At 36.8% G+C, this 27,269-nt stretch overlaps 1 protein-coding gene across 2 annotated transcripts in view; it reads left to right on the top strand.

The window, feature by feature from the left end:
• Positions 1-26,604, top strand: part of LOC126808621 (nuclear pore complex protein Nup214) — a 32,000-nt gene extending 5,396 nt beyond the window's left edge. The window contains exons 7-28 of one of the 2 annotated variants that reach the window (XM_050533502.2): positions 771-868; positions 1,492-1,561; positions 2,560-2,677; positions 3,280-3,432; positions 3,902-4,543; positions 7,083-7,187; positions 7,664-7,770; positions 8,846-8,995; positions 10,653-10,918; positions 11,518-11,691; positions 12,621-12,757; positions 14,029-14,112; positions 15,626-15,930; positions 16,227-16,464; positions 17,493-19,416; positions 20,511-20,567; positions 21,741-21,928; positions 22,562-22,711; positions 23,557-23,749; positions 24,464-24,627; positions 25,237-25,267; positions 26,487-26,604. In XM_050533502.2, coding sequence (XP_050389459.1) covers positions 771-868; positions 1,492-1,561; positions 2,560-2,677; positions 3,280-3,432; positions 3,902-4,543; positions 7,083-7,187; positions 7,664-7,770; positions 8,846-8,995; positions 10,653-10,918; positions 11,518-11,691; positions 12,621-12,757; positions 14,029-14,112; positions 15,626-15,930; positions 16,227-16,464; positions 17,493-19,416; positions 20,511-20,567; positions 21,741-21,928; positions 22,562-22,711; positions 23,557-23,749; positions 24,464-24,627; positions 25,237-25,267; positions 26,487-26,517 — 5,385 coding nt within the window. In that variant the 3' untranslated portion in view covers positions 26,518-26,604. The remainder of the gene's footprint in view (positions 1-770; positions 869-1,491; positions 1,562-2,559; positions 2,678-3,279; positions 3,433-3,901; positions 4,544-7,082; positions 7,188-7,663; positions 7,771-8,845; positions 8,996-10,652; positions 10,919-11,517; positions 11,692-12,620; positions 12,758-14,028; positions 14,113-15,625; positions 15,931-16,226; positions 16,465-17,492; positions 19,417-20,510; positions 20,568-21,740; positions 21,929-22,561; positions 22,712-23,556; positions 23,750-24,463; positions 24,628-25,236; positions 25,268-26,486) is intronic. The other variant, XM_050533503.2, reaches the window with a different exon arrangement.
• Positions 26,605-27,269: the final 665 nt, after the last annotated feature.

The following is a 27,269-nucleotide window of genomic DNA, read 5'->3' as shown; positions in this document are numbered from 1 at the left end:
AGTTACAAGTCCTGCTAATATCACCTCCAGTAAGTTACAAGTCGTGCTAATATAATCTTCGGTGAGTTATTTACGTCCCATTAACATCATCTAACAGTTCTGTGTTAGATTCCTGTTTTGACTGTCATTGTTCCCCTTGTCAATGGTGCAGGATGGAGGGTGACAAGGGACTATGTATAGTCATCTGGATGGGATGAAAATACGATGTCCTGTGTGCACATTTGCTTGCACATAAAAGAACCCCTGGCAATTGGAACTCGATATAAGAGTAGGCTGTAGTACCACTGTCCAGGCAAAATTTCTCTCATAGCACACACACTGTATGGCGTATTCCCGTCTTACCCTATTTCATTTCTTCTGAATCTCAATAACAGTTCAACTCTTCTCTTACAAATAAGGGGGGGTTGGATGGCTGAATGGTTAGCACGTGCGTGCTGTATCACAAGGTTTGTCATTGAGTCAACTTGTGTCGTTTCGAATCCCCGGTTGTGCGTGACAAGGAGTAGGGTTGTCTGTCCAACCTCGTGGGTTTTCTCCGGGTCCTCCGGTTTTCTCCCACTGCTAAAGACTCCTACGCGCAAGCGAATTATAGAAATAAAATTGAACCATGTGTTAGCCTCGAAATGACCTAGTTTGTGTCGAGTGGACGTTCAACCCCATTTCTCTCCCTCTCTCTTGTACAAATAAGCATGACATATATACTGATGTTTCAGATTAATTTAATTCTTTTGTTTGATAACTATATTGATAATCCATGATGGTTGTTACAGAAAGAAGGCAACACAAAGTATGATAATTTTGAAGATATTTGTTTTGGAACTCGTGAAGAACGAAATGCCAAATATTACATGAATTTAATATTGAAATGGTAAGTTGTAACATCATAATAGAACAATTTGTGAAAGAAATCATGACTCTTTATAAATAAAATGAATATGTTTAAAAACAATTGACAAAAAGGATTGTCAATAATTGCTAAACAAAACATTGTGGTTGTGAATTTTTAGTAAAAGTCTCTCAACAACCTGAAAAACCGCAAAACTGGCTTTAACATTGTAGCACATATACCCAAAATTGACAAAAAGGATTGTCAATAATTGCTAAAAACATTGTGGTTGTGAATTTTTAGTAAAAGTCTCTCAACAACCTGAAAAACCGCAAAACTGGCTTTAACATTGTAGCACATATACCCAAAATATCGTTTTCCCTACTTGTGGGCGTGTCTCTAGACACGCTTCCTTAACAATAACAAAATAGCCAATCAAAATGCTGTTTACCATTTGCTCCGGGTCTGTTGTAAATAGCAAATTTCTTCCACTTGTTTACATTTTAATTTTGGCAAATTCTGTATTCTAAATGCAACGGATGCGATAGCTCTTATAATGAGCGATAATGGCGAAGATATTGATTGGTCGAATTACGGCAATGGAAGCGATTTTGAAAGAGAATATACTAGCTGTGTGTTTTATAAGTTTCTGTTGTTTTTTTTAGGGATATGGCTATAATAAGTTCAGCAAATGCTACAGAGACAACTATAGTAGGAAAAAATCTTAACGACAAGGTAAGGAACGTGAAAAAATATCCTGTTAAATGTCATGGGTAACTTTTCATCTCTTGACTACAAGAACAACATGAAATTCATTCGTAGCTTGTAGGTGACAAGAAGTAGGGCCATCTGTCCAACCTCTGGGTTTTTTTCTGTATTCTTGTTTCCTCCACTGCTAAAGACCTCTTTTGTAGCATGTTAGTCCCAAAATGACCTGGTTTGTCTTGAGTAAGCGTTACACCCCATTTCTCTCTCTCTTTGTATGTGACAAGTGTCAATGATATTTCCACTTATAACGACCAGGGCCCTGTTTCTCGAAATCCTAAAGATAAAATTCAAATTTTAGTAGATACTTCAGTTTTGATTGGCTGAGCACTAAAATCAATCAAATATTATCCAATCAAATTACTAAAATTTGGATTGTATCTTAGTTAAAATTTCGTGAAACAGGCCCCTGTATGCTAACAAGAAATATAGGTTAGTCCTGGGAAAAAAAAGTGTTGAGTGGTGATTTCTTCCTACCACTCTTAATGGTGTGTGTGTGTGTGTGTGTGACCTGTTTATAAATCTCATTAAACATGGTATAAGTTAATTTATAACCTCTTTATATTTCAGTTAACATGGTTTGAGTTAATTTATAACATGTTTACATGTATATATTTCAGTTAACATGGTATGAGTAAATTTATAATTACCTGCTGATATATTTCAGTTAACAAGAGTTGATTTATAACCTCTTTATATTTCAGTTAACATGGTTTGAGTTAATTTATAACATGTTTACATGTATATATTTCAGTTAACATGGTATGAGTAAATTTGTAACCTCTTTATATTTCAGTTAACATGGTATGAGTTAATTTATAATTACCTGCTGATATATTTCAGTTAACAAGAGTTGATTTATAACCTCTTTATATTTCAGTTAACATGTTATGAGTTAATTTGTAACATGTTTATATTTTTCAGTTAACATGGTATAAGTTAATTTAAAACATGTTTATATATTTCAGTTAACATGGGAACATTGGATATTAGAAGATTCTGGTAGAGCTGAATTACCATTAACAGAACAGAAAAATGATTCCTTTCCTGTTGGGTTCTCAATATGTTATTTATCTGCATGTCCTGGTAAATATAGACTGAAAATGGTCCTTGCATATATTATGCTTAATTTCGTTTTATTGGGGGGGAAGGTTGGGTGGTCAAATGGTCTGAGGCGGGTAATTTTCAGGTCCCCTGGTTTCCTCCCACTGCTAATTAAAAACCCCTTCGTGCAAGCAAATTATTGAAATGAAATTGAACCATATGTTTGTCTCACAATACCATGCGATAAATACAACTCGTTCAATGTTCAATATGTTTGAGATGGTACTTGCAGACACAAGTTAAGATTATTGGAATAGACAGAATGGAATTCTTTGGCACTCTTTCTCAATATGATTAATCAAGAGTTTCAGAATTTAAAAGAACTCATGTGATTTCAATTGATCAAACTGCTGAAAAATTGGTATATATAATCATTATAAGACATATAGCAATAGGTTTCACTAAAAATAAACACACTTATATGGATATACTACTTCTGAATTTTAATAACATGCTACTTTTCGATATACATACAGGTATCGTTATCAAGCAAATAATGATTAGTTAACAAAAATGTGGTGCAATATATATATGAAACCTTTATTGCACCACATTTTTAATTGGTTTGTATTTTGTTTTTTTAGATCCTAAAGCAGAAGCAGCCTCCCCACTATTGTTATTGTTGTCAACAGACGGTCTACTGATACCCTTTTATATGATATATTCTCATCCTGATGCTGTCATGGTAACCAGTCCACCACAGATTCTCTCGGCTACAGGAGAACGGAAGGCTATCGGTAAATATATTAATCATTGATAATAAATAAATGTAATAGAGTAGATGGAAGACATATTGTTGATCCAAGCCAGTTGATCCCAGGGACTTGTATTTATAACATACTTATAATAAAAGATATATGATTAACTTATTATGATCCCTACCATACATTTAATTACTCTGATAATCTTAAAACAGTGATCTGACAATCCCTACACCGTCCTCATTAGCCCAGTCGGAGCATAACCGTAGGACGTTAAACCCCATTTCATTTTATTTACACTCCCAGCACTTCAATTACAGTGTCTTGTACAGATAAAATCAAGAATTGAACATTACACAAACATCATACACATCATTTTCTGATGTTGATATTTTCAGACGTTTGGTATTTTGCAATGTATTGTTCAAGTAATTCTCAATCTGATTTTGTCATTACTAAAATCAATTTGACTATTTTCATTTGTTTTTTTGTTGTTTTGTTTTAGAAGGAAATGGACCGAAACCTCCAGCTCAAGCTCAAGCTAAACCTCCAGCTCCAGCTCTAGCCAATCCCCTAGTGGGAAGTTCTTTTCAGTTTGTTTCCAAACCAACAGCTTCTGCACCAGCAACAACAACTCAAGGACCATCAACTTTCACTCAGCCATCTGCACCATCTAGCTTTTCTTTCACAACTCCAACGTCTGCTGCAGTTAATATTGGCAATCAAGCCAAGTCCATATTTGGAGGTACTGGAACTTCAGGATTTTCATTTAGCTCATCTGCTTCACCAACAGTACCATTTGGCACTAAACCAGTGGCTACTCCAACCAGCAGTGTACCTAGTTCACAGGTTCCTGCTTTTGGTTCCACATCATCCTTCAGTTTTACTGGAACTGGTGGAACAAATGCATTTACTACTGCCGGCACCCTTGGAGGAACAACTCCTGCCAAATTGCCATTTCAGGTTAGCTCTGGAAACACAACATCTGGTTCGGGACTGTCTCCGTTTTCTGGGACACCATCCTTTCCTACAGGTAATACAGTGAAGACAGAATCATCAGCTGTTCCACCATTTACCAGCAAACCATCAATCTCTACAGGAGCAGGTATAGGTGTGTTCAGTGGAGCTCCAGCATCTTCTGTATCAGGTAATTAATATCCATGCTGATCGTTCACACAGTTTTGTGGGATTTTAGATGCCTTCCTCACCACCGAAAAGATCATCTAAAATATATTTAGAAACCTGAATGTTTAGGCAACACAAATAAAATAACTTGTTTCTCGGGCACCGCCCGCACGCAAAATTGGTTGCACGTGCAGTCTATTTATTAGTCTTGATGAAAAAAAATAAATATGTAACGCCCGCCCGCACATCGACAAGCAAGTCGTAAAAAAAATATCCCGCATGTACCTACATCCGCCATACATGTATATGTATTAAAACTGATTCAGATGAACATGCTGTCTTTTTTATCCGAACAATGGCGAAGTTTGGCAGATTTGCCTTTTTTATTGATATCGAAAGAACCTCCATTTTGTATCACGTGATATTAATTACCTCCCCTGATAAACTAGAATTTGATTCGTGTTAAAAGTCATTGGCGACAATATTTCAATCATTCGATCGTAATCGGCTCATTATTGCCGGCTTCAGTCGGTCCTTGTTTGGAAAATCCTATTGATAAAATAATGAACAGGTTAATTAATTATAGCTAAGAATACGATACGATGACGATAGTCGTCATAATGCATACCTTAGAATCTGGGTCATTATTAGCACATTTACGGTAGTTTCGATAATCCGGAAAATAATAATTGGATTACCGATTTGATGGTTTTACTGACCAGTTGTTAGTTAGATTTAAATAGTCATTCAATATAAACACCGGATAGAACACCGAATATCCTGAGAAACACACCGAATATCCCAAGAAACAGTATTTCCGGCAATCTCCAATACCGATGACACGGTGTGACATGCATTGGTTGGAATTCGGTAAATAATTATAAATAAACCGGCGATACTAGATTTAGTTTTAAATACTGTTTACCATGATTATTATTTTTGATACACCTGGTGAAAGAGGCTTAGTTTTTAAAAATATTGTTGTCTTTATGGAGGGCTATTACATAGTCGTATGGAATTTTATTTTAAACCAATTTCAATTATGTGAATTAAATATGGAAAATTATTTTCCTTTCAGTCAGTGTTCAGTCTCAGTGTTTTAGTAGACTTGATTTTGGGTTTATGTTTTAAGTATGTACAATAAAGTTGAATATAACGGAAAGCAAAAACGTAAACAAGTAATGACTTTCTCATTTAAAAAAAAAAAAAAAGAAAGACCGCCCTCCCGCCCCAACAATTTTCAGCAATAACCAAATTTTATTTTGCACCATCAATGAGTAAAAAAAAAAAAGAAACCGCCCTCCCTCCCTACAGTTTCAGCTGTCAGTTGCCCGAGAAACAAGACATTTATTTTGTGTGGCCTTACATCATTTATGATCTTCATTTTGGTCTTGTAAGATTTCTGATCGGGGCATTTTAGATGCTATCCAAATCACCGAAAAAATATATTGGAATATACTTTAAAACTGAATGTCTGCAGAATCCAAACTTGTTATATTTATACTCTTAGGTGATTTATGAAAGGTGGGTGGTTTAGTGGTCTGAAGCATCATAAGGTCTTTCATCGATTCAAGTGACTCTCAATCTCAGTGTTGTACATGACCAGGTGTAGGGTTGCCTGCCCTACCTTGTGGGTTTTCTCTAGGTCCTCGGGTTTACCTGTACTACTAAAACCACTACGCGCAATCTAACTATTGAAGTAAGATTGAAGGATATTTTAGTCTGAAATGACCCAGTCGGCATTGAGTAGATGTCAGACCCCATTTCTCTCTCGGTGTGTAGTAGTTAAAGCAAGAATTTCATATTTTCTAAGAAAGCCAAAACATAATTATTTCTCTGTCTTTTGCTCAATAGGTTGTCAAGTCACTATTATACGATCATAGGTATCATTATCACACTTATAAAATCTTTCACACCGGAAATAATAACACAATTACCTCCCTTTTTTTTCTATTTCCCTCATGGAATAGCTATCTTCAAACGTTTGAATTTGAAGTTGAAAATGATATTTTTGCCAATTTCACAACTGGCAATAGTGAATTATAGGATTAATAGGATTATTCTTTAAAGGCTCAATACCACTCTTATTGTAACTGAATAATATGTCCCAATCTTTATTCTGGTCAACAAATTGTACTATTTTAGAATATTTCAATTAATTGATGATACAAATTTCATCTTAACACACCTTATTTAAAAATTTTGAAGAATTCAACATAATGGTTTGAAACGTCTAACGTAAACCTTTTCAAATGAAACTTCGATTTAAAAATATTTTCTAACCCTCTGGGCAAGTAAAATAGGATGTAATGGATAATTTACACAACAGATAGGACACTTAAACATCTAGTACTTAGATAGAGATATTATTTATTTTCTGGAGCTTTCAAGCCAGCAAGAGTGTTATTGTCCCTTTAACAAGGTAGAACTGTTTATAGATACCATCTATTTTAAGGCTTTGTTTTAATACATTTTAAAAATATAACTTAAAAATATGAAATTCTCGCTTTAAGGAGGACATTTGTCTGATGATTTAATAATTTATTTTTGTATGATTTTAGGTGCTGGGATATCTAAACCAACAGCTATTGGTGGAGGTGGTGGTGTGACTAGTATTAGTGGTGATACTAGATCGACTCTTGTAACTACTTTCGTGCAAGCAACACGTAGGTTAAAACACATTTATGATAAAGTTCTGACAAGTCGAAAGTTTACAAAAATTCTGTTAAATCCAAAGTTTATAAATATTTTAGGCAATTGTAAAGTTGGCTAAATCTACAAGCAAAAAGAATAGAAATGCAATGGGTTTAACGTCTGTCCGTTCTGATCCGACGTCTAATGAAGACAAGCATACGCCATGCTGTGTTCTGTGAGGGAAATTTTACCCGGACAGCCGTACTACGGCCTACTCTGATTTCAAATTCCAACTGTCAAGGGTTCTTTTACGTGTATGCTATTTCCCTCGTAGCACACTGTGTGGTGTTTGCCTGTCTTCATTAGCCCAGTCACAGCAGAACAGTATGACTTTTAACCCCATTTCATTTTATTTCATTTCTTGTAGTTGTATTTATGTTGGGAGATAATGTTGATGCCATCTTTGTATGTTCTGATAATATATATTATTACTTAAATATCTTTTCAGCTCAGCCAAAAGTGAATGAATCTGGTGTAACAACCAACCAGCAATCTGTTGATACGCTGATACATGAAACTAGTGAAATGACTTTTACCGAGAGTATTCTAGAGGAGGTAATTACCGTAATTTATGCATTCTGAATGACTGGATAAATACAAACATAATATGGACATTTATACCACTCTATGCCCCCACATTACTATGGGATAAGTGCTGGATGCTTACATTTCCTATTTCCAATTTTTGTTCCCTATTAATGCTTCGTGAAATATTTCTACTTAGATCATATTGTCTGTCATTGAATGAAATGGGGTTTAACGTCCTACTGTTCTGCTCCGAACTGGGCTAATGAAGACGGGCATACGCCATACATTGAGCTATGCGGGAAATTTTGCCCGGACAGCGGCACCACGGCCCTCTCTTATATCGAATTCCAACTGTTGAGGGATCTTTTACGCACTCCAATGTGTACACTGGACCTAGGTTTTTCGTCCCATCTGACCTGCATCACTGACAAGGGGGAACCACGCCGGAAAATCTGGATGAACTTTCTGGGCTAATGCAGGGATCGAAAATTCGACCTCCAGGCTAGCGAGCCAGTGTCTTACCCACTTAGCCACCGTGACCCCTCTCTTATTTAATCAAGTGTTGTGGTTCTGATCCCAAGCTTGAACATAACAAGAAGTGGCATTGTCTGTCCTACATCATGGATTTTCTCCCAGTTTTCTGCCACTGTAAAGATCACCATAGCAAGTGAATCATTGAAATAAAATTGTACCATATGTTCATCCCAAAATCAATCGGATTAAAATACAGATCAATATTTCGGTTTTTTTTATATATACTTTCAATGGCCTCTACTATATAAAGATCTGACCAGTTATAGTGGAAGGTTTCGTCAGGGGTCATACAAACTGTTTTTGAACCTATGATGTCAGACATTTGATTAACCAATCAGCTTTGATGTTTTTAGTGGAATACCCACAGTTCCTTGCACAGCAGGTCAAGAACTTGCCGTAAGAGACAGGTGTCATTGGCTAATCCCTCATATCAACCAGAACGAAGGTTATACAACTACTCTTCCAGATCCTATTGTAGAAAAGTCAAGGAAAACAAAATTTTGAACTATAAAAATCGAAACGAAATAGGATCAGATTGTCCCAAAATAACTATTTCTCTTTTTTGTAGATGGCTCATTTTGAGCAAGAATTACAGGAGTTGAAAGCTAGGACAGCCGACTGTAAATGTGAAATTGGTACTAAACGAGAAATGCAAAAAATCAAACAGTCTACAGAAGATTTTTCACAATTCTGTAAAGAAGTTCGTGATTTGACAAAGGTAATGGCAACAGGAGCTATGATTTTGTACTTGCAAGACTTTTTTTTTGAATACTTTTAACTTGTCTTCCATATTAATTCATTGATTGGTCTCAATCCCATTTGTATGCTGTCATAAAGCTGGGATTATGGATTATGTCACTCTTAGGCTGACCTTAAAAATATCTTTGTTTCACCAAACCCGACCCACAATCGAGGAGAAGGGTCGGTAAGTCGTTTTTTTTTTCAAATTTTTTTTTTAAGAGCTAATTTGACAGCTTGATAATTTTTCGGGTGCAAACATTCGTCTTCTTTTATTGGCAAACAAATCAATGACATCGGGATTTTTCTTGATGCACGACTCGCACACAAATTGCCACAAACTCACGTTTGAAACTCCCTCAACATGTTTTTAACGATCGTGCGGGTTGTGCCTTCATTTTTCTCGAAAACGGATATTGAAAATATCGTCGTCATGTTTAAAACGACGCCCCACAGACATAGAGGCAGAATCATTTCGTGGGAATGGACGTGCTTTCGTCTGCAACCATTTTGTTGAGAAGCGACACCTATGACGCTTTCGTCTTGATCAACCAGTTTCAATAATGAATCAAACCATAGCCATAGTAAAGGGAAATAACTCTCGTGATATATTTCAGGTTGACACACAAAATAAAATAAAAAGATCGCGGAAAAGTGCAATAAAATAATTTAAGTCGGGGGTGGTTTTAGTTAGTCGGTCGCGTTAGGCGAAACAAAGATATTTTTAAGGTCAGCCTTAAAGATACATTATGTAAGAACTCAATCTGCCTACTGCAGGTTCTTTTTTTCTAGCTTCAAATGCTACATAAATTATTATTTAAAAATTTATTACTTGACAGGCCCACTATCAACTCTCTGGGCCATTGGATAGCTCCGGTTTTAAGTAGATTAGAATACTGTGGCCATTTACTGTGGCCAGAAAATCAATACTTTGTTTATCATCGTTGTAATGACAAACAAGACTGTTATTCTTATCAAAACTACAAACACTCATAACTTCACACAGAATAATGTATATGAAGAGTCCAGGGGAAGAACGATCTAAGTCACATTTTTGTCTTTTTGCATAAAAGACAAAACAGACTTTTGGATGAGAATGCTTGTCGCGAACAGAACAACGAGTGGGTTTAATTACAACTTCAAAATGATGTTTAATACGAATCATAATTACCAGTACAACAACTGACTTCCAGTGGGTTTAATTACAACTTCAAAATGATGTTTAATACGAATCATAATTACCAGTACAACAACTGACTTCCAGTGGGTTTAATTACAACTTCAAAATGATGTTTAATATGAATCATAATTACCAGTACAACAACGACTTCCACTTTTCAGCCAAATTAAAGTCAAATAAAGAGTACGATGGACTTGTATTTGTCCAGAAGGCCATTTCAGAAGGGCCTTAGTTTGATGTGACTTTACCTGAAATTGATTGTTCCGCAGAAAGCTTATACAATTTACTACAAGATGGCGCCATTAACTGGGGTTCATTGAAAAAGTGACTTAGATCGTTCCATCCCGGGGCTCTTCATATATTTTTTTACAATGATGATGAGTGATTGACTACATTTGTTTATATAAAACCCTAGAATAGGAGTTGTTAGTATTATTAATTCCTTTTCCTAATCTAGGATCAAAGTCGTGAAGTGGCTGACCAAAAATCACAATATCTAGATTCCTACGCCATGGCAGAAGATTGTAATGTAAGGAAAGAACGAAACAACGATCCACGATATCATAAACTGTTGAGATCGCGAGCCTTAGATCCAGCTAGTGCCGATACTTTAAAGAAATTACAACAACAATATCAAGCTATAGAACAGGGTGTTCGTGATGTGGATTTGATTCTTGATACACAGTGGGATTCATATCAAAACAGAAAAGCTAAAACTGGAAGGTAAGAAGACATACAACAATACTAGCAAGTTTTATGGAGTTTTAAGCAATATTTTATACATTTTCGGAAACCACGTAGTGGCTGAGCGAGTATGGTGAATGTTCACTAACCGAAATGAAATGAAATAGTGTTACACAGCCTACTATTCTTCCCCCTTCATAGCATACTGTAGGGTGTATGCCCGTCTTCAATAGCCAAGTCAGAGCAGAACAGTAGGATGTTAAACCCCTTTTCATTTCATTTCACTGGCATCTACTGCGGATGATATAGGATATTGTCAATACTAGCCATCTATCTTTTGATGGGCCTCTTTTTAATCTGACTGAATCTAATCCATTAGATTATCTACTATTGATATTTTGGTTTTGTTAAATTGTCAATTTGAGTACAGTTTAGCTTGCTTTAAGCCATGAAAAATTGATATTTTCCCGAAAAATGCAAGTGATGCATAGAAACTATAAATATATATGACTCTTTAAAAAATGTTTCTTGCAGGATTCAGATACCGACCACTTATGCTGTCTACAGGGCTTTGAATATATGACTTTAAATTTTTTCTTGAAGGATTCATATATGACTGTTTAAATTTTTTCTTGCAGGATTCAGATACCGACCAGTGACGCCATATACAGGGCTTTAAAGAGTAATCACAACCTGATAACTGGACAACGAAACAAGATGGATGAAATACAGGAACAACTGAAACATTTACAGCTTTATAAATCACCATTAAAACATAATTTATCAGAAACAATTAATTCTCTCACACACAGGTAACAACTCTATGGCTTTCATTTTCAAGTATTACAAGCCTGATATTTTTTTTTTCGATAATCAGATTTAAATATCATAATCAAAATAAAATGGGGTTAAAGTTTTCTATGAAGGAAAGTTTGCTTACTCTTCATTTCGAATTCCAAGTTCTTGTTTATGCAGGCCAACGTATGCATAGGACCTCAGTATATATTCCTATCCTAAAGACTAAATGCAGGTCCTTGCAAGCCCTTTCTCCATCTTGCACCACTGACAAGGGGAAACCATGCTAGTAAATACTGATGAACTTTCTTGGCCAGCACCTGGAATGAACTTGCGATCTTGTTATTGAGCCACTGTTTTATATCTATACCACATTATTTATTGTCCTCCACCTTTCGAAGAAAGCATGGGACTGTTAAAAGTGGGTTTGTTTGTCCGTCTGTCTGTCAGACTTTTTGGGACACAACTTAAGGTAAGCAAAGATAAGCAATTTGATTGGTTGATGCTTTGGGACACAATAACTTGATTGGTCAATACTTTGGAGCTCGACAAATTTGATTCTAATTGAGATAATGAGAATTTTCTGCTTCGGCAAGTAGTGATAAGCAATTTCATTGGTCAAGACTTTGGAACATAACAACTCAGCTTTTAATACACTACCAGGTACTTCAAAACCTTAACTAAGTTTGATCATGAACATTTTATGCTTAGATTAAGTATAGATAGTCAGTTTGATTGCTCAATACTTTTGAAAAAGATAAATGTGCGATTAATATGTTTCATCTATTTATTTTGGGATTTCGGCGGGGGACATCAACCTCACTGTTGGCTTGTATTAAAATAGAAGCGAACAAGGGCTTGTTTTAGTTAGGGTTAGATGTTGGAATATTTTTTCTGAAATTGCTCCAAAAAATATTTGATTCTAGCTTTTTAATTCTTATTCTAGTGATATTTCAAATAGAAGTAGCAGACGATCATCCTTAAAAGCTTCACCAGGGGGCTCTGTCAGTCCAGAAAAACAAGCAAAACTACGAAACATGCTGATGAACAGAACAGTTCCCAAAATTAAGTCAACTGTTCCAGGTATGATACTGTTTAATGAATTTAGCAGGCGAATATTGTCGACCAATATTGATGTTGAAATTGGCTGTGATTATTGTCCAAAGAATTTGATGTCCATATTATAAAATAATTTCTAATTTATATTCTGTGAAATAAATTCTGTAATCATCAGATTTATTTGATTTCCAAATATTAGTCAAATAGATTTGAATATACTGACCTTTTAGTCATTGTGACAATTCATGTTTCATTTTTATATGCCCACATTTTCAAGTGGGTGTATATTGTCGTCACCCATGTCCGTCAGTCAGTCAGTCCACAATTTGTTTGTTGACACTCTTCAGGTCGTAATTTTTATTAAATTTTGATGAAACTTGAAATATAGGTTAATCTCGCAAAGATCTCAGTTCCTTTCTATATTGGCATTATTGGACCATAACTTAATGGATTATGCCCCCAGATTGTACGAAAAATCATGTTTTTAGCTTGTGGACACTCTAGAGGTCACATTTTTATGTTTACAACCCAAAGATCTTGGTTCTTTTCGATATTCACGCATATCGGACCATAACTTCATGGGTTATGGCCCCAGATTGTAAGGAAAGTTGCGTTTTCAGCTTGTGGTCCGTCTAGAGGTCACAATTTTTATCCGATTTTAAAAAAAAGTTCAAATTGATCACTGTTACACCCTCGTACTCAAATAGTGTTTAAAGTATGTAATATCAAGGTTGTGGACTTTCTAGAGGTCACAATTTTTATCTGATTTTGATGAACTTCCATGATTATGCCCTCCCCCCCCCCCTCCCCTGATTGTACGAAAACTCACTATTTAGCTCTTGTTCTCTGTACATCTCTTGCAAAATGTTGGCATATCTTTTGTGGCAACCACTTCTTATTGGATATATAATTATAGGCTTTATCTAAGATATAATTTAATAATAGCGACGGTCGATTTCGAATTTCATGAAAATCAAACAGCTATCCGAAAAAATGGCTGCTCATTGTATGCAAATAGTGTAAACTTATGTAATACGAAGGTTGTGGACACTCTAGAGATCACAATTTTTATCCGATTTTGATGAAATTTAAAGTATATGTTTATATCATGGTTCATTTTGATATTTGCGCATATCAGAACATAACTTGAATGATTATGCCCCCCCCCCCCCCCCCGATTGTACGAAAAATCACTATTTAGCTTGTTGGCATATCTTGCCTGGCAACCACTTGTCATTGGATATGTAATTATAGGCTTTATCTAAGATATAATTTTATAATTGTTGTTTCTGCAGCCAATCTATCCATGTCAAGAATAGTTAGTGCCACTAGTCTACAAGATTCGGAATCAGTGGAAAACACCCTGGACAACAGTAGAGGTAAGTTCTGTGGTTAGGGACCATTGTGCCATATTTCTTGTTGGTGCCGTTTGATTTAATTCGTATTTTGCAAGGGAATACCAATCACTCAAATGATGTTAAATTTCTTAACCCTTTCAATGCTAGACGTAAATCCACTGCCTGTGCTAGACCATATTTAGAGGAAAAAAGGGGATTTGGAACTATAGGCCAAACAGTACTTATGGAAACTTTTATGGAAATTCTTTTTGTGTTGGGATGGGCATGAGGTTGGGCTAAGAGGAAAAAATAGAATTTTGGAAATGTGCATAATCATGTAGTCACGTGATATCATGGTGGCCATTTGGGATTTCTTATTTCTCACTAAAGCTAAGACGAAAACAAATTTTTCTCCATGAAATACTTATGGGATATTGTTTGTTTGCATGGATTTTGATAAAGATTTATAAAATGAATAAAAATATCAATAGCAGCCATGAGCAATGCCACCAAGAACATGCAGACCACGTTTCCCACTGCTATGACCACGTGCGGATTGCAATACCTTGTTTTCACCATCACTTTCACTTTCATCCCCAAGTCCCATATCATTATCACTATAGTCAGTCAATAGATCTACACTTTGAGAGCTCAGGAATTGCCTACGTCTTTTACGACCTAGCAGGCCAGCATTATTATCAACATCAGAATTATCGTCAGAATCTACTGCAGACATAGGGCTATCATGTTCACATTGTGCCTGTTCATCATAGCCATAGACATAGCCATAGACGGAACGTCGTGCAACAAATCACACACTTCATACTACCAATCACTGTCCTGACCACTATCATTATCAACTAACTAGAAACGAATAATGTGTATTACCTGCCTCAAAATTGTCCACACTGTCTTGGTCAGCGATGATGTCATTCACAACTTCACCGAGAGTGCACCGTCTACTTTTGACACTATGCACTCCACCTTTTTACGGTTTGCTGCTTTGAAACACGTGGAAATATGTTTTAATGTATAGCAAATACAATAGATGGCAATTGCAGCTACGGTGCTCATTTTAGCGAGGCCATACTGAGTACCCGGTAATACTGGGTATGCGCATTTTAACAACATTTTATAATACCCGGTAATACCAGGTAGATGCAATGAAAGAGTTAACAAAGTTTTCATGTTCAAGTTTTAACAGGGTCTTGATCACTGAGTGTGTAAGACGCCTGCCCGCTAGCCTGGAGGACACAGGTTGGCCGAGAAAGTTCATTAGGAGTTTCCTCCATGGTTTCCCCGTGTCAGTGGTGTAGGACGGAGGGCCTGACAGGGACAGCTGTATAGTCATTCAGTGTCCTGTGTACACATTGGCGTGCACGTAAAAGATCCCTTGGCTGTTTGAATTCGATATAAGAGTAGGCCATAGCATGGCTGTCAAGGCAAAATTTCCCTCATAGCACACTGTATGGTGTATGCCTGTCTTCATAAGCCCAGTCGGAGCAGAACAGTAGGACGTTAAACCCCATTTCATTTCATTTCTTTTTATTTTTAGATCTTGGGAAACCAAGTCCTGCAGATGTTTCTGCCATGAACAGAATGAACACCAATAACACTACAAATTTACCCCCTTCATCTTTTACTGGTCAGGCTTTCTTTAAAAGACCACATCCTTCTTCACAGCAAAGTCCTGTTCAACCATTTGTTTCCCATCCCCGAAGTAATGCTGGTCTCGGTTTAGACAGAGCTCAGTTTTCAGTACAGAATGCTCGAGTTAGTGGGGGTTTCCATGGCTCGTTAGTTAGTGGAACCAGCATGAAAGCAGTTAATCCAGCTGTTGGTCAAACCTTAATCTCTCAGGTGAGTAGAAATCATAATTGGAGAGAGAGAGAGAGAGAGAGAGTGGTGGTTTCTTTTTTACCCCAACGTTCCACTTCCCGCCACTGTCAAAGATCCCTAACTTGTCAGCAAATTATTGAAATATAATTAAACCATGTTAGTCCCAAAAACACAGGAGTCTTGCTGAAAAACAAAGAAAGACAGATCTTTGACACACAAAATGATATGCATCAGAGAGATCAGATTTAACATTTGTGTCTGACCATGTATGTGACGTGCTAAAACAGATCTATATCATATTTTGTTAATTATTTCAGCTATCTCCAAGCGATCTGGCCACTTATGTTAGTAACGCTCGCCAACAAGGTTTATTAAATCAACAATATGAAGATGTAACTCCTCCGTCTTCAAGTAGAACTCCTAACGAAGAATATGATGATGAATATGATGATGAAGATGATGATGATGACGATGAAGATGATGATGACGATGATGATGATGAAGACGAGACCGGTTTCGGTTCAGAATACCGTTTTGAGCAACATGAAGTATATGGTAAGGTCGTAACTTAAAGTTTACACAGATCCCAGGAAAGGCTTTAAATTACAAATGCAGTTTAAGATTGTACTTTTATGCTTCTTTACAATGTGTTGATGTCTTTTATAGACCTTAGGGCCAGACAAGGACTGCATCTAATGGTTCGGATGGGATTAAAGAGTCCTGACCGAATTTGAAACAAGAGTAAGCCCTAGCACAGCTGTCCAAACACGATTTAGATCATAGCACAATGTATGGCAGAGAAAAGTAGGATGTTAAACCTCATTTCATTTCATTTTAACCTGTTAAGCGTGACGTTTTTAAAATGTTAACTACCCCCTACTGTGTAATTAATTTGACAAAGTGACGAAAAACTATGTATTATGTTCTAAGAATAGGTTGGGGAAAATACCTCCAAGGCGTTATATTACGCCCTACACAGCGAGTGGCAGTTGTCCAGGACGTTATATAACGATCCTACGCACTTAATGGGTTAAAGATCGCGAAATCCATATCAGATTCACTTGATATGTGATTCTAATGAATGAAAGGAATACGTTTTTTGCACCAACTGGGCTAATGAAATGGGCATACAGGTGTTTGATGTGTAATTACTGTAAAGGAATTTATTTGGTGTTTGGAAAATAAACTTCAATGCCTTAAAAACTTGTACGTTTCCCTGTGATGCATGACGAAGGGCCTGACAAGGACAGTTGTCTAGTTGTTCAGGTGGTACGGAAAACCGAGGTCCCATGTACACATTGGTATGCATGTAAAAGATCCCTTCGCAGTTGGAATTTGATAAGTGTAGGCTGTAGCACCGTTCTCCAGGCAAAATTTCCCTCATAGCACACTGTGTAGCGTATGCCCATCTTTATTAGCCGAGTCGGAGCAGAACAATAGGACCTTAAACCCCTTTTCATTTCATAAAACCCTGTAATTTGTTTTGTAACATAGATTTTAATCACTTTTTTCCTTCACATATTTATTATTTTACGTTGAAATAAAACTGTGTGTATATAGATTTTATATATTCTGTATTTTAGACAATAAATCAACTCCGACTGGTTCAGCAAGGATATTTGAGGGAAAACCAAATGTTGTAGGCAAGAATTTATTTGGCTCTCCTTTACCATCATTTACAGTTGCTCCAGGTTTTCCAGCCAGTGATCCAAATAAAATTCCGGAAAAACCAACATCAGCACCATTTGATTTAAGTAAAAAAGGATTTGGTTTTGCTGGATTGCAAAATCCACCAGCATTTGGGGCCAGTGCAGATAAATCCACGCCATCCAAAGGACTCTTTAGTTTTGGAAATGAAAGCACTGCTCATTTCTCGGCTAAATCCAAAGTTCCACCTAATCAAATGGGGGCTGGTTTCTCATTTGCTAATGTTGCTGGAGATAACCTTTTTTCTCAAGCAGCTGCAGAAGATGCAGCAGTGTCATTATCAGCATTTGGTATTACTGCAAACAAAAATAAATCTCCATCACCAGGAGGACCAACAATTGGCAAGGGTCACTCTGTTGATGTGACTAGTCATCCAAATCTTTTGACCCTTTTAACTTCAGAACAAGCAGCAGAAGAGGCAGCGACTTCTGAACAGACAGCAGCCTCTGAAAGTAGTCACCATTTTAAAGATCCTACAATAGGTTCAGTTGAAACACAAGCAAAAAAATCTGGTGTGTCACCTTCACCAACTGAAGGAAATGAGAAATCAAAAATAGATTCTACAGTTGCTGATAGCAAGATAGCAACCACTAAAAACACAAGCGTATCTTCTTCGGTAGGTTTCACGAATACCCCACCATCATCTGGTCATTTTACATCTAATATACTAACAGCATCAGCACCTATCTCAAATGCTTACAGTTCCATCACAACTACAAACAGTCTTAGTACATCAATTGGTTCAACAATTCCTGCAAGTAAAAGTAAGAATAATGGAGAATCTGATTCAGCAAAGACAGTGGGTTTATTCAGCTTAAAACCCTCTTCAGTAACATCATCCACAGCAACAACAACAACACCTGGGGGATTATTTGGGACATCTGCTACTACTGCAGGTGGTATCTTTGGAACACCCGCAGTGACAACAAAAGCTGGCTCAGTCGATGGTGTAGAAACAACAGTTTCATCAACAACCGCAGCACCAGGTGGGTTTTTTGGAGCCTTGGCTATAACATCTGAGTCAACTGGATCAATAACAACTTCTTTTGGAACATTGGGAGGATTGTTTGACAAAGGACCACCAACTAGCAGTGCATCTTTGATTGCACCTAAATTAGAATTTGGTTCTAGTACACCTGCTGAAGACAAAGTATCAACAACCACTGAAAAATCTGGTGAAGCAACAAAAACTGACAATTCTGTTCCAGAAACGTTAACAACTGTACCATCCACCCCTGTTCCAGAAACGTCAACAACTGTACCATCTACCCCTGCGATATCTAACCCTGAGACCGTCCCATCTGGATTGTTTGAAAAGCCAAGTTTTGGGACAACGACGACCACAAGTTTATTTGGTTCAACATCAGCTTTAAGCTCAACAACAGCAGCAACATCAAGCTTTGGAAGTCTTTCAACTCCAACATCTACAAATTCAATATTTGGTGGAGCTGCCAGCTTCGGCTCAGCACCTGGATTAGGACAATCAGTTTTTGGAAGCACCGCTGTTTCAGTTTCATCAAGTACATCCACTACAAGTTCAGTATTTGGTGGTGCACCATCTTTTGGCCAAGCAACTGGCTTAGGACAATCAGTTTTTGGAAGCACTGTTCCTTCAGTTTCATCAACTGTTACAGGATTTAGTGCAACTACTACAAGTAATAGCTCTGGATTTGGGCAACCGCATTCATTTGGATCAACAGCTGCAGCAACATCAATATTTGGAAGCAAGCCAGAATCTACAGCCACACCTTCTGTATTTGGAAGCACTGGTTTTGTTTCATCAACTACTAACGGGGCTGGGTGAGTTACTTAAAATCTGTGACCGTAATTTGAGCGATATAGGAAACCCTTGCAAACTACAGTATTGTAAAAGGTGAATCTAAAATAGGAAATTTCAGTCCAAAAATGCTTCAATAAGGTTCAGTATTTACAAATAAAAAATGAACTAAAATTCCAATGATCTATATTGCTCCCTATAAAAATGACACGTTGCCAGTGGAGCCACGGCAGCTAAATGAGTAAGAAGCTGGCTTGCTAGCCTGGAGGTCGCGGGTTTGCTTCCATTGTTGGCCGAGAAAGTTCATCAGGATTTTCCGACTTGGTTTCCCCTTGTCAGTGGTGCAGGATGGAGGGCCTGACAAGGACAGATGGAACGAAAACCTGAGGTTCTGTGTATACATTGGCATGCTTGTAAAAGATCCCTTGGCAGTTGGAATTCGATAGAAGAGTAGGCCATAGTGCCGCTGTTCGGGCAAATTTCCCTCATAGCACACTGTATGACATATCCCATATTCATTAGCCCAGTCGGAGTAGAATAATTGGACGTTAAACCCCATTTCCTTTCATTTCATTTATGATACATCGCCATCTTTTTGTATTGTGAAATCTAATTGATGGGCCTGTTTTTAATCCGATTGAATCCAAGCTTGGGGATTATCTAACGTTGATATTTTGCTTTTTTGTGTTTTTTTAAACATACATTATGCAAGAGCTAAATCTGTCCATTGCAGGTCTTTCTTTAGGCCTGAAATATTATCTAAATTATTAATTAACCTATCCAGACCATAATCAACTCTAGATGGCATCGCTTGCCTGAGATCTTAAGTGGATTGTGAGCCGATTTACTGCATAACTTTCCTTCTCGATTAAACGATTAAATGGATAATCGAGACTATGCTGTTTATCCTACTGACTTTAGTAGTTATATAATTAGTATAATATAAATGTGGATAAGTGATGAAATTTTTAAAATTATCCAAACAATGCAAATATGATACAAGTTATGGAGCACTTTGTCACAAGTATTGCACAGACATTTTTAGAATTGCCATTATATTTCGAAAAATAATGAAGAAGAGTAATAAACAATAGTATGACAAAATTTGACATTTTAGATTTGGACAAGCCAGTGTGTTTGGACAGAAAACGGCATTTGGTCAAGCACCAGAAAGGTAAGATAAAAAATGAGGTGATTGCTCTACTTTTGCACAGTTGTTTTAGGTTACCTGCCATCTGATGTCCTCATATATATATATGAAATATTTCTTGAATTAAACAGGCAAGAGCTAAATCTGCCTATTGCAGGTCTTTCTTTAGGCCTGAAATGTTATATAAACTATCAATTAGACATTTATTAACAAAACAAGACCATAATCAACTCTCGATGGCATCAAATACTTGAGTTTTAAGTAGATTAGAATGGTTCAGCATTTAAAAATGTAATTTAAAAATTGGAAAGCGTAGATAAGTCTCGAATATACCAGCGCCCAGTGATAACTTGGCTCAAAATGAAGTAATTTGAATGAAATTGGATAAAATTAAAGATCGAACCAGCGCTGCATCTTTTGTGATGAAATTGTGGATTAGTACTAAGAAATGTTGTTACAGACTACATTTATCATCTGATAGTTTTGAAATTGATATATGCTGTTTACATTAGTGAGATGAAGAAGCTTACTTAATTCAATAATTTCCATTAATTTCTTCTGGAGTTATGGCCTTTGTTTCACTTTATTGCACCTTGTGAATGCTCTAACGACAGAAATTATCATCCGATCTGTATGAAGTTTATGTGCATCCTTTAAATTAGTGAAACAAAGAAGCCTATTGAATTTTCAGCAAATGTCTGCAAGTGATGCGTACATGTAAGTCTCACGGTTTTACTAAAATTTCCCCTGAGTAGTACGTACAGCAGGTTGTGCACTAGGTTTGAAACCCCATTATGTTCTTTTGTTCAAAATATCACTAAAAATCATAGCCTTGTCATATTCAACATAGGGGGGTTGGATGGCTGAATGGTTAGCGTGTGCACGCTGTATCATAAAGTCTGTCATTGAGTCAACTGGCGTGGTTTCGAATCCTCGGTTGTACGTGACAAGGAGTAGGGTCGCCTGTCCAACCTCGTGGGTTTTCTCCGGGTCCTCCGGTTTCCTCCCACTGCTAAAGACCCCTACACGCAAGCGAATTATTGAAATAAAATTAAACCATATGTTAGTCCCAAAATGACCTAGTTTGTGTCGAGTGGACATTACCCCATCTCTCTCTCTCTCTCTTTTGTTCAAAATATCACTAAAAATCATAGCCTTGCCATATTCAACATATTTTTGTTTGTGCATTTTAAACAGTGCTGCTCCTGCACCAACATTTGGTCAGACAACATCACAACCTAGTAGTGGTGTAGGGGGATTTGGAGGTAGTGGTGGTGGAGGAGGAGGGTTATTTAGTGGATTGGGAGGCCAACCAAGTGCAGAAAAAGCCAGCACCAACGTGTTTGGGGCAACTCAGTCATTTGGTACCAATAATCAACAAACTGGTAGGAAGAACTTATTTTAATGAATATCAACATCACATTATGAATTGTTTAACTTGTGACAACAGCACACACTGGTATGCAAATGGCTAATCTGATTAAAACACAGTTCCTATTTCATTTCGTTTTTATAGTTCAAAATTCCGTTTACTTGTCTTTACTACACTAGGATCTGGAAGAGTTGTTATCATTGACATGTTCTGAATGGTGTGAGGGATTAGCCAATGAAACGGTCTGTTACGACGAGCTTCAGGCGTGTTTTGCACGGAACTGTGGGTAATCCACTAGTAACATCAATGCTGATTGGTTAATCAAATGTCTAACATCATAGGGTCAAAAGCCGCTCGTATGACCTCTGACAAGACCTATCGCTACCACCGGTCAGATCTTCATGTAGTGTAGGCCATCAAAAGTATAAAAAAATGAAACGAAATATAGATCTGTATTTTAATCAGATTGGCAAATGGCTGTCAGTGCCACTAGTTGACAGTGTGTAATAATTAACTCTCTGTAAATCTTAAGTTTTCCTGATCATTAGAAATATAGATTACAGCGGTTTAATAATGTTTATTTTATTTGGTCACCAATAAATCTCGGTTTAGTCATTTAATTAAAAAAAATTGCATATTTTTTCAGGAAATTTATTTGGGAATCAGACGAATACGACAGGTTTTGGCAGTTCGACTGGTGGATTTGGTAGCAATACCACCGGTGGTAGTTTTAGTCAGCCAACAGGTGGTGTTGCTTCTACAGGATTTGGTGCCGCTTCACCTACAACACCTTCAGGTACGGTGAATAACTTACTTCTGCATTTACCAGACATTATAGCACCAACGAATCTTTATTTTGTTTGGGTCAACTGATGTGGTTTCAATTCCCTGGTTGTATGTGACAAGAAGTAGGGTCACCTGTCTAACTTCGTGGGTTTTCTCCAGGTCCTCCTAAGTGCAAGTGAATTAGTGAAATAAAATAGAACCATGTGTTAGTCCTGAAATGACCTAGTTTGTTTGTGTCCAGTGGACATTAATCTCTCTCTCTCTCTCTCTCTCTCTCTCTCTCTCTCTCTCTCTTTATTTTGTTTGGTCTTTATGGTTTGGATTTTTTACACTACTCCTACATAAGAGCTATGACCAAAATAATACCTGACAACTCTATTTTATGGAACAAAAAATGTGGCTACAAACTCTTCACAAACCCCCATCCCACCCAGTTGCCCCCTCCCCACCCACTTCCCCAATCTTTCTTATAAAGTGTTTCATTCAAGAATACAAAGAAAGTTCCTCTGGATTTTCGGCATGGTTTGTTCTGGTTAGTGGTGTAGGACATAGGCTGGGCAAGGAACAGCGTTCGGATAGAATGCAAAACCAAGTTCTTGTGTGTAAAAGAACTGTGAACAGTTGGAATTTGAAATAAGAGTAGGCTATACATGTAGTTACGCTATCCTAGCAAAATTCCTCTCAGTCTGGATGAATAGTGACACTGTCCTAACAAGATTCCTCTCAGCTTGGATGAATCAGAAAAGTAAGATGTTAATTTGATGATCAAACATGCAACCAAATCTAGTTTGCTAACTTTGAAAATAAAATTGGTTTTATAATCAAGAACCCTGACCTTTTTTCTCTTTCATATAGCTGGAGGATTTGGTGGTACTCCATCATTTGGTGGAGCTTCAACGTTTGGAGGTTCTCCAGGATTTGGTGCAAAACCTGCTTTTGGTTCTGCTCCCGTATTTGGTTCACCAGGTTCATCAACTACGGGTGGAACTTTTGGCTCTCCTGCTCCACCATTCGGTTCTACAATTGGTGGTGCAAGTAGTTTTTCTGGGTGAGTGTTTGTTTCTTTAGGCAGACTTTCAATGTTGATTTCTTCAACCCCAAACCGGGTTGATAGATCAGAATTAGATTTTCTATATATTCGGTACTGTATTTTTTTGTGGTGTTTGACGTTGTGGAACTGATAATTCTTCAGTTTTTCTGGAGTGTCATCCATAGATTTGTCTTGCATCAAGGATATAAGGCAGTGTAGTACGAAACACACAGAGTAATAGTTAGATCAGATTTGTCTTACATCAAGGATATAAGGCAGTGTAGTACGAAACACACAGAGTAATAGTTAGATCAGTGATTCTCAAGAAAATAAGAAAAACCATGTGATCCCAGTTGAGTATTTACTGGTGTCTACAGATAGTTCATAGTTGGTTTTTCTTTATTTAGTTTGAGTCATTCTATGTGTCTATGACTAGTCACTGTCTATGGTTGTATGCCACCTGACTTATGTGCAAAATTCAAATATTTTTCATATATATTAAGCCATGTGTGCCGCTATTTTTTCATGTGTTACAAGGTGTGCCGTTGGCAATAAAAGGTTGAGAACCACTGAGTTAGATGATAGTATACTGCTAGTATTACTGGAAGCCATCCAAATTTACTGATGAATGTCGATAGAACTGATCATACTTTCATAAATTCATATTAGTTAATAGGATAACTAGGTTACAGAATGTAGAACAACCCATGTTTTTATTATTTCTATGAATAGATTTAGTTCAGCAAGCAGTCCTACATTTGGTAGTATTGCGCAGACAACAGACCTGCCGACATTTGGTAGTATGAGTCAACAACAACCTGGAGGTGGATTTGGAAGTTTATCATTTGGTGGTGGTGGTGGTGGTGGTCAGCAGCAGCAACAACAGCCTCCACCTGGTATGTAGTACAATTTTATACTGGTTAACACAGTAGCAGACTGGCGATATTGTGATAATTTATAAGGCCTGAGCCACAGGTGCCTCTAACAAGAAAAATCCCTTTAAAAATAACATTAAACCCGGGATGCTATTTCAAAATTTGGCTAGTTTGACATTTTTAGTTGGGGTTGATCGAGGCCAGGTTCAGGAAATAGGGTCAGTAAGCTTCCATTCCCTTTAATAGTCTGCAACTAAAAATATTTGTTGTGTTATGTAGCGTATTGGGTTCTGAATACCCCAAAAAAATAGATTATATCTAAAGTCAATTAAACATACATTATGCAAGAGCTAAATCCGCCCTTTACGGGTCTTTCTTTAGGCCTGAAAAGTTGTATAAATTATGAATTAGACATTAATTAACCTATCCAGACCATAATCAACTCTTGATGTCATTGCTAGCCTGCTATATTTACTGGATTAGGATCTGATTTGCTGCTCAACTTTCATTCATGATTAGATCATGAAATGGATAATTGAAACTATGTTTTTTATCGTACCGACTTTAGTAATGATAATGGAGGCTATAACTGTGTTAGTTCTGTTATAAAATAATAATCGTCTTTTCCAGCTTTTGGTTCTTCTAACCAAGGAGCATTTGGGTAAGTAGTTTTAGTTTTAATTTTTTTTATTAAAACCCCACATTTATATTTGGTCATATGTATGGTCTTCACCCAATTGTCTCTCATTCACATTTCTTGTTAGCTAGCACACTGGTGTCTATAGTAATCCATAAATCATTTTGAACTTGACATAATTATTTGCTCATCTTAAACATACATTATGCAAGAGCTAAAAAATCTGCATATTGCAGGTCTTTCTTTAGGCTTTAAATGTTATCTAAGTTATTAATTAGACATTTATTAACTTATCCAGACCATAATCAACAATCAATGGCATTGGATACTCAAGATTTTAACTAGATTATAACGGTTGCCCTTTAAAAATTTGATTTAAAAAAGGGAAAGCGAGGCTAAGTCTGGAATATACCAGTGCCCTGGTTACAACTTTGCATGCATCTTGTCAAAACTACAGGGGTCGTACGAGCAGCTTTGACCCTATGACATCAGACTTTGATTAATCAATCAGCGTTGACATTTCTAGTGGTTTACCCACAGTTCCATGTATCACACGCCAAGAAGTCGCCGTAACAGATGGTTTTATTGGCTTATTCCTTTCGCCATCCTGAATGTAGGTTATATAACTTGCCGTAAGAGACAGGTGTCATTGGCTAATCCCTCATATCAACCAGAACGAAGGTTATACAACTACTCTTCCAGATCCTTGTGTAGTACAGTCAAATAAAAACAAAATTTTGAACCATAAAAAACGAAACGAAATAGGATCTTTGTTTTAATCAGATTGTTGAAAGGACAAAGACTCATTGAGTTTCAGTAATTTTTTTCACCTATGAAATCTTGTAATCTATATCTCAGGAGACTACTTGGGCTATATTAAAAATGTATTCTGACATTCTTAAACTCGACTATCGCGTTGGTGTTCTGCTTTAGCGAGAGTTATTGTATTTAAATTTTAATGTTTAGTTTCAAACCAGTGTTTGAAAATTGTTCAAATTCATAAAGAATCATCGAAAAAAATTTGGGGTCCCTACTGTCCCTTAGTTTAAAATTGTCTAATGATCAATTAAGGGATTGACGAATCAACCAGGCAGAACCCTATAGGCTATTGACATTTTGATTTTGTTTTCTTAGCATGGATTAAGCTTTAAGCATGCATAAAGTACAAAATTAGCTTTCAAGAATTAAACTCGAGTACAAATACTGATCAACCTAGATGTGAATATATATTTTTTTTTTTCAGGAATGCACCATCTTTCTCTAGTTACAGATGAGGATAAAACATATTATTGATTATCTCCCCTGTGTACCATATTTGGACATGAAAAACAAACGGCTATAAATATATGTTATGTAAATCAGTTATTTATTTGTTTTAATTTATCTGTGTGAATGAACTCATCTTGTAAGCTGTTCTTCAAATATGGGTGAGATATGGTTGGTTGGTTTGTTCATTAGTTGGGGTGGGGAGTTTGGTGGTCTAGTGGTTTAATGCATTCCGATTCCCCGCTTGTACGTGGGTCCCCTGTCCAACATCATGGGTTTTCTCCGGGTCCTCCCACTGTTTAATGAATTATTGAAATATGTTAGTCCCAAAATGATCTAGTTTGTATTGAGTGAACCGTGTCCACTTTCACCGAAGTGGTTATCGCGGTGTCTCGAGACAAATGTTTCCGAAGCACAGACATTGTTTTCTAAGAAACTTGCGAGTTGTAAACAGTATGAGATAGAGAAGCATGTCCAGCAGAAAGAAGGAATGGTGGATTAAAGTGGATATTTGCAGCTCCCATCTCCATGGTTAAATTTACTGTTTGAGATGCAGGACCACACGGTTGATATTGGTGGAAGTATATTGTTATCACCCAGGCCCTATCCGTCTGTCAATTGGCTCACTTCAGTCAATATTTGTTAAATCTCTACAGTTTGACTGAATTTTTAAGAAAGCATGAGAGACTATTAATATGGGTTAATCTGTCAATAATACTTTTTGAGACACAATAGTTCTGCTTCTAATTGAGCTAGAAAT

This window comes from Patella vulgata, chromosome 1, assembly GCF_932274485.2.
Source record: "Patella vulgata chromosome 1, xgPatVulg1.2, whole genome shotgun sequence".
Taxonomy (NCBI): domain Eukaryota; kingdom Metazoa; phylum Mollusca; class Gastropoda; family Patellidae; genus Patella; species Patella vulgata.
The sequence above is the reverse complement of the archived record's forward strand: the minus strand, read 5'-3'. Positions and strand labels throughout refer to the sequence as shown.